At 40.4% G+C, this 8,415-nt stretch overlaps 1 protein-coding gene across 1 annotated transcript; it reads left to right on the top strand.

Moving 5' to 3' along the window:
- The first annotated feature begins 382 nt into the window (after nt 1–382).
- On the top strand, nt 383–6,133 carry LOC138957555 (uncharacterized). The gene is made up of 7 exons (XM_070328655.1): nt 383–703; nt 1,372–1,493; nt 1,764–1,950; nt 2,299–2,565; nt 2,972–3,094; nt 5,866–5,919; nt 6,129–6,133. The coding sequence occupies exons 1-7, from the start codon at nt 460–462 to the stop codon at nt 6,131–6,133; spliced, it is 1,002 nt and encodes a 333-aa protein (XP_070184756.1). The 5' UTR covers nt 383–459.
- Nucleotides 6,134–8,415: the final 2,282 nt, after the last annotated feature.

Below are 8,415 nucleotides of genomic sequence, written 5' to 3'. Positions count from 1 at the left end.
CACATATTCACACACACACACACACACACACTCACACACACACACTCACACACACATACACACATACACACACACACACGCACACACACACACACACACACACACACACACACACACACACACACACACACACACACACATTCGTGAGCACACTCGTGAGCACAGACGCTCGCACGCACATGCAGGTACGCACGCACGCACGCACGTACGCACGTACACACGCACGCACGCACGCACACACCTACACATACACATACACACACATGCGCGTGTGCATGCACCCTTCTTTGATTCCACACTGAGGGGAGTAGCAGATTATGAACACTGCACACGGTCATCTTCTGTCTCCATCATTATATTTCAGCGTACAGATTTTCAGAATGCAGGGCAGGTGCAATCATTGTCACCGAGAACAAGACATCGCCCATCGTATGTAAAGGTCTTCTTGCTGCACAGAACATGTACTGGACAGTTACGTATGGGAATGGAACGGTGTCTACCATCGCACAATGCAGCTACTGTCAAACAAACACCAAAACTTGCCCCAAGTGCACAATAACTGACGCTGACTTCAATGTAACAAGAGAACAAAACTCCAGTACACTGCTGATACAGACTAACGTCAGACAGAAAGACGGTGCTATATTGACATGTTCAAAGAAAAATAATGCGACTCACAGTGACTGCAAGATTCTTGTATTATGTAAGTATGATATCGGCTGCAAACCAAAGCAAAATATATGTTGCATGCGTGATGGAAATTTAGCACAAACTCAGATCAGCATCTGAAACATAACCGCGCAGATCTTTCTCTTTGAATTGCTTTCACAACTTTTAAGAAAGCACTTTATGACCTTTTGATAAATATCTACAATGATTTGTATAATTCCTTGCATATGACATGTGTGTGTGTTTGTTTGTTTGTTTGCTTGTTTGTTCGGTAATATATTTGTTTCTTTTGTATTTTGATTTTGTATCCTTATTACATTTATTTTATTGTTTTGGTCTGTATTTTCTGTTTACATGACATGCGTTTGAACGTTTAAGTGCCTGCATGTTTCCCGATTTCTAGAATCATCAGTACCAGTAAAATATTTGTATTGTATTACAATTATCCCCAAATCAATGAAAATGTGCATGTTTTCAACAACATTTTGCTATTTTAGTATTTTCTTGTCTTCCCTTTTGCTCAAATATGTGTTTTGTCATCGATTATCAAAATCCTAGATGATATTGTTCCCGTTGAACGGGATAAGTGTTAGACTTAAGCAAATTGAATATGTTATATTAAAACAAGCGTCGATTTATGTCATGACTTTGAGTTGGCATGTCCTGAAAGTGTATACAGCTTTGCATTGTCATTGCATTTAGATCTTGAAGAGGCAAACATAAGACTCCATGACAACTGGACCGTGACAGGAAGTGTTACAGTGTCCAACCTGCCAGCTTCTGACAATATCACCTGTCTGTGGTATGACTCGGTCAACAACGAGGTACGTCATTTCGAATTATATCGTTAAGATAATTTAGGTTAGTCAGTCAGCTTACCTTGTTGGCAGGGCAATGTTAGGAGCATACATCATTGCTAATTAGTTGGTTGTCTGGATGGTTGTGTTCGATCACGTGGTCGTCTGGTCGAATGGGTGAATATCAGGATAGTCAAATGTTTGAGTGATGGATCGCAATCCAGTAAATACAACCGATCTCAAGAGCCTCAAGTTACTGCAGTTACCCAGCCATTCTCTCTTATTTTTGTCTTGCAGATGCACCGTCTAGCATCATCAGCCGCGGGTTTGACGCCGTACACCGACAGTGACACAGACAACAAATACATCAATGTTTCGTGTCGACTTAATACAACACTGAGTCCCTACATGGTTGGGAGCAATAATATATTTGTGAAGATACTCCCAGATGGGAGGCCATTCCTTGCTGCTACCGTTACTGTAGGTAAGTGATTGTTCCCTGGCACATGTTGACATTTCCTGTTGTCTCAAATGAATTGTTAATAGTTGCTGCTTGTGTCTCCGTTGCTGCTTGTGTCTCTGTTGCTGATTGTGTCTCTGTTGCTGCGTGTGTCTATGTTGCTAGGTGTGTCTCTGTTGCTGATGGTGGGCTTGTTGTGGTTACTGTTAAAACAGACCAACACAGTCACCATGCTTTATCACCACCAAACCTTTAGTGTGTATGTACCGAACAAATGATTGTCTCTTTTCAACATGTTTTGTTGTATGTAAAAGTCGTTGTGCTTTATCGCGTGCACATTTAACAGCCAACTTATTCTGATCTTTTGGGCAGAGGAACCCGGTTCGCTGGTCTTAGACGAGTCTACATGTTTGCTGTCCGTTACGGAAGGAAGCCATGTGACATGCACTTGCAAAAACAAAGACGATACTCAGGGGTATCCGTCTGGAAGAGTTGTGTGGACAAACAACGCAGGTTCTGCTGTCCTGGAACTACCCGACATCCAACAGAACCAAGGTGGTGTTGTGCATGTGTGCCGTTCACTATGGGGACCACACGATGAGGTGTTTGACACGCTCAACTACTCTGTCATAGTCAACCGTAAGTGAAACAAAACACACACACAGACAGACAGGTACACTAACACACTGACACACACGCACGCACGTACTCACTCACACACACACACACACACACACCCACACACACACACACACACACACAGACACACACACACGCACAAACACACACCACTCAGATACCATAGCACAATTATACCTGCCCTATCAACTTAATTGGTCCTAGAGGTATGAACAGATACTATTTGATTTTATTAAAACGGTCTATACAAGCAAAAGGAAAATAAGCATTTTCAAACATCATGCCCTAAGCAAGTAAACATAAAATACTCTGAATATCATTTATAGGCAACGAATGTTTAGACACTAGAGCTATGTATGTTCTCCTTAGACAGACTGACAAAGACATACTTTTTTCTGTCGATAAGCTCTTGACTTGAACCAAGAACGAGCTACTGGATTGCCAGTGGCAACCGTGGTAGGAAGCGTTGTTGGATTTGTCGTCATTGTAGCCATTGCCATTTTCATCGCCGTTATCCTCAAACGTAGAAGTGAGTTTTCATTTTTACATTTAGTCAAGTTTTGACTAAATGTTTTAACATAGAGGGGGAATCGAGACGAGGGTCGTGGTGTATGTGTGTGTGTGTGTGTGTGTGTGTGTGTGTGTGTGTGTGTGTGTGTGTGTGTGTGTGTGTCTGTCTGTCTGTCTGTAAGTGTGTGTGTGTGTAGAGCGATTCAGACCAAACTACTGAACCGATCTTTATGAAATGAGAGTTCCTGGGAATGATATCCCCGGACGTTTTTTTCTTTTTTTCGATACATGACGTCATATCCAGCTTTTTGTAAAAGTTGAGGCGACACTGTCACACCCTCATTTTTCAACCAAATTGATTGACATTTTGGCCAAGCAATCTTCGACAAAGGCCGGACTTCGGTATTGCATTTCAGCTTTGGTTTAAAAATTAATTAATGACTTTGGTAATTAAAAATCTGAAAATTGTAAAAAAAATATTTTTATTATAAAACGATCCAAATTTACGTTCATCTTATTTTCCATCATTTTCTGATTCCAAAAACATATACATATGTTATATTTGGATTAAAAACAAGCTCTGAAAATTAAAAATATAAAAATTATGATCAAAATTAAATTTTCGAAATCAATTTAGATACACTTTCATTATATTCCTTGTCGGTTTCTGATTCCAAAAACATATAGATATGATATGTTTGGATTAAAAACACGCTCAGAAAGTTAAAACGAAGAGAGGTACAGAAAAGCGTGCTATCTTTCTCGGTGCAACTACTACCCCGCTCTTCTTGTCAATTTCACTGCCTTTGCCACGAGCGGTGGACTGACGATGCTACAAGTATACGGTCTTGCTGAAAAATTGCAGTGCGTTCAGTTTCATTCTGTGAGTTCGACAGCTTGACAAAATGTTGTATTTTTGACTTACGCGACTTGTTTATGTTTTTAAATAACATGTTAATGCTGGAATAGCTTAGACAAGAATGTACGGTAGAAATTGTGTGCGATAATCATATCTAGCTGTTTAAGTGCGCAGTAGTATAGCCATTGCCGTTGCTGTGGTCGTCACGTATAAGTGTGGTTATTCTTTTGTTAATGAAACGCTAATGCAGAAATGGTCTGAGAAACATAAAGTTAAAAGAAGAAAGCGTGTGCGATAATCACCTATGTGTTGACATGCGCAAGAGTCTAGAGGATAGGAGGTCAGCTTTCCATGTGAATCAAGGCCCCGCCTGGTTAGTGAAAGGCGCATATTTCCCGATCTCCGGGATCACCTGCTATTGCAGTATCCCATTTCGTCTGTGCACACACGCACGAGACCAAAATCAATACGCTCAAAAAGACCATGTCATCCATGTCAGAGTTTGATGGGCTATATAGTACCACGAACAATACCAAGCATGGGTCTCCCGAAAACGGAGTGTGGCTGCCTAATTGGAGGGGAACACGGTTATACGTGTAAGATGTTAATCATGCAAGAGCACATGTGCAGGCCATGACGGCAACATGGGAATGACATACCAGCCTGTCCTTGTGCAGTTGCATTTTCTTAAAGTGTACTGGGAAAGTAGCTTTCGCTTGACTTGTTTATCTTATATCTTAAATCAAATAACATAACTTATTCCCCCCTCTGCTTCTTTACCTCTGTAAACTTGTAGGGGTAGTTATTTTTCGATAATGACCCAGCAACCAAACAAATAACGACCCAGCAACAGCCTGAATCCTCGATAGTGCAATGGGTTGAGAAGTTGTTCTGTTTCGGTACTACTTTTTGCGACTGAAAAGTTCCGAACGCTCTAATGTACTAAGCATACATCTCTTGAGCAAACAATACAAACATACCGCATTTAAATTAACAACTACAGGCCTGAACACATGAATCTCCATATAAAATCCATGAGTTCGGTTGTTTTCTGAATCTGGATCTGCCGTGCTCAAACGTTCATCACAAGCAATTGCCCAAGCAAGTAACGCATACTTTGTCTAGCGACAAGAGTAGTTCCCCTTCTTTTCACTCAGTTTCTTCGACAACAGACTGCAATCCGACGGTCAGTTTTCAACAATATTTCATTTAATAAACAGATCACACGCAACCAAATGCACACATCTCATCAATTTAAACAACATAACGCGGTTTCATACACTATTTTCCCCAGAAAACTGAACTTCATACAGTTTTTAACGTTGGAACACGGGTGCAAAAGTTCGTCTGCTAGTCCCATTTGACGAAAGAACAGTATCCTAAGCAATACCAAAACATATACAGAACACACAATATCTGCCTTTGCCGCCACAGCAGAATAACAGCATATCTGTGTACTTGATTTTAGTCCAAAATAGGAAAACTTACAAGAAGTGTTAACAGAATGGAATGATTTGCACGGAACTATACAACCGCGCATTAATCGATCGCCTGCGCAGGTTGACTGGTTGAGTGAATAGGATTCGATCAAACTTTCGCAAAAAACATCATCTTTTCTTTGAATAACTGAAGAAAGGAGGAATAAAGAGGTTGCACACCTCGTCTCAGTGATTATAAAAAATAATGGTCTCAGTTCGCGGTCATGAAAAAGCTCGCTTAAGCTCGCATTTTTCATGATCCGCTAACTTCGACCATTATTTTTAATAATCACTGAGACTCGGCATGTAACCTCTACATAATAATACTTGTTGATCTGAGGCTGTTTGTTCAAAGATTGTGCATGTTGATAGACCGGCAATTTAGTCCCTACACTGTTTGATTATATGGCGAAGACATGTACCAAAGTGATATATGCGACACTGATATTCCAGAGTCTAAAAGAGAAGCGACCAAACAAAGACAGGATTCAGCGCCAACTGATGATGGTACGTACGTTTTCACTCGCTTTTACTTCGTTTATAATAAATTGTTCTAACCCTCCCTCTGTCTCCTACTTCAAACTTGTCCGTGTGGTTAAGTGGTGTTTAAAGAGTTCATTTCGGTTATCACCAATCACCATTGTCCTCACTCTGATTAACTTGTGTGACTCCAATGCTCAATAATCAATTTGTTTCAATGTTAACATACTCTTCAGGCTGATAAACTTATAGCAACGGCTATAACTGTGCTAAGTGCTTGTTCACACCTACTTCAAAAGTCATTAAAATGTTTTAAAAAATGTGTTAAAAAACACTTAATGTCTGAGTAGTTTAACGCGTTTTGATTTACCACACTTAGTATTACGCCAAAGATATGCTGTGCATTGTATATTATCAACATATTTTTGTTGTACTATTGCTACATGTTCGATTGCTACCAGCTTGTACTTATAATTACTTGCATAGTATGCATAGTATGCATTTTATTTTATGAATAACCACATAAGTTATCTTGCCTGTGCGTGTATTGTATGTTTGGTCGCTTTCTTTGCCTGTGCATGTATAGTTTGTTGGTTATGTTTGGTCGGTTTCTTTGCCTGTGCGTGTATAGTATGCTTGTCGATGTATGTATTGTAAAGCGCTAAGAGTAGATATTTTTCTACAATAGCGCTATAAAAGTTTGCATTATTATTATTATTAAATGTATGCTCTTCATGCCTCATCTTCATCATTATCATCATCGTCATCATCATCATTATCATCATCATCATCATCATCATCATCATCATCATCATCATCATTATCATCATCATCATCATCATCATCACCATCCTCATCATCGTCATCTTTATCATCACGTGCTGAAGTTTTCTGACCTCCTTTTGTTGGTAAACTTTTTAACTTTTTAATTCTTAATTTTTCAATGTTATCATTGTGTGTCTGTGCATCCCAAGGACAGATTGTAAGAAAAGGCGTAGCCTTAAATCTTAATCCTTGTTAAATAAAGTTCAATTCAATTCAATTCAATTCAATTCTCTATCTCTCTCTCAGTCTCTCTCTGTCTCTGTGTCTCTGTCTCTCTCTCTGTCTATCTGTCTGTCTGTCTCTCTCTGTCTCTCTCTCTCTCTCTCTCCCTCTCTTTCTCCCTCTCTTTCTCTCTCTCTCTTTTTATTCTAATCATGTCTATGCGTACCTACATCTTTAAATACAGGCAATAAATGAAGGATGAACACATTAATTAATCAATCATTGCACAGATGACAGAATAAAGGCTTTAGTCATTGCAGTTTAATGCAATTTCACAAAAGTAGAAGTACAGAATAGTTGCACACACACACACACACACATTATAACACACACACACACACACACACACACACACACACAACACACACACACACACACACACACACACACACACACACACACACACACACATCTATATATATATACGACTTGTGTCTGTGTGTCTGTGTGTCTATCTGTGTCTTCGCGATGCACGGCCAAAGTTCTCGATGGATCTGCTTCAAATTTGGTGGGCTTATTCACAGAGACCCCGGACACAACCTGATCGATGAGATATTTCAACACGTGCTCTCAGCGCGCAGCGCTGAACCGATTTTGGTTCCACCTCAGCTACCCGGGCCCCCATACCGACACACCAAAGACGCTACACCACATCACAACGCCAAAGTTCTCGGTGGATCTTTTTCAAATTTGGACACCGTATTCAGCTACACCCCGGACACAATATCATCGGTAAGATATTTCAACACGTGCTCTCAGCGCGCAGCGCTGAACCGATTTTGTTTTTTGTTTTTATTTCACCATTATAAGTAACTCTTCCTTATCTTCTCCAGGTTTTCAGCGTTTACATCCCTTCCTTCGTATGGTGCACTATAGTATGAGTGGGGCATCTTCGGATATTCCCGGCGTTCTGTTACTATTTTTAGAAGGTCACCGCAGTGTCCAGAACGTAAATTGGACCCGTAAATTATCCTCACTGTAAAAGTGCAAAGGTCGAATCAATTTATAGCCACGCGAAAAATACACTGTCATCTATCTCTCTATATATACGGCTTCTCTGTGTTTGTGTGTGTGTGTGTGTGTGTGTTTGTGTGTGTGTCTCTCTCTCTCTATGTGGGCAACACCTGGGGATTGTTCAGTTCTGTTTGTGATGTGGTCTAGCGGCTTTTGTGTATTTGTATGTACTGGCCTTCCTTTGAGAAGCCATAACAGATCAAAAGGGCTTAGAGATAAGCTCTAAATTGCTCAATCCTGTTTGAGTGAAGTTCGCCTCCAAAGGTGATTAACACGGTTACATTCGTCGACAAGGATGGGACTCGATATGGTCAGGAATGGCATTATGGCCACTGAATCATTTTCGTGCTGTTCCCATTCCACGAATCTGGGAGGGACCTAAGCTTGGCGGCTCTAAGTACTTCTTCCCGGCGAAGCCGGCTACCCGGCGAAGCGGGTATTCATTCTAGTATAATATATATA

Source organism: Littorina saxatilis, unplaced genomic scaffold (assembly GCF_037325665.1).
Source record: "Littorina saxatilis isolate snail1 unplaced genomic scaffold, US_GU_Lsax_2.0 scaffold_353, whole genome shotgun sequence".
NCBI lineage: Eukaryota > Metazoa > Mollusca > Gastropoda > Littorinimorpha > Littorinidae > Littorina > Littorina saxatilis.
This window is presented reverse-complemented; position numbering and strand designations above follow the sequence as displayed.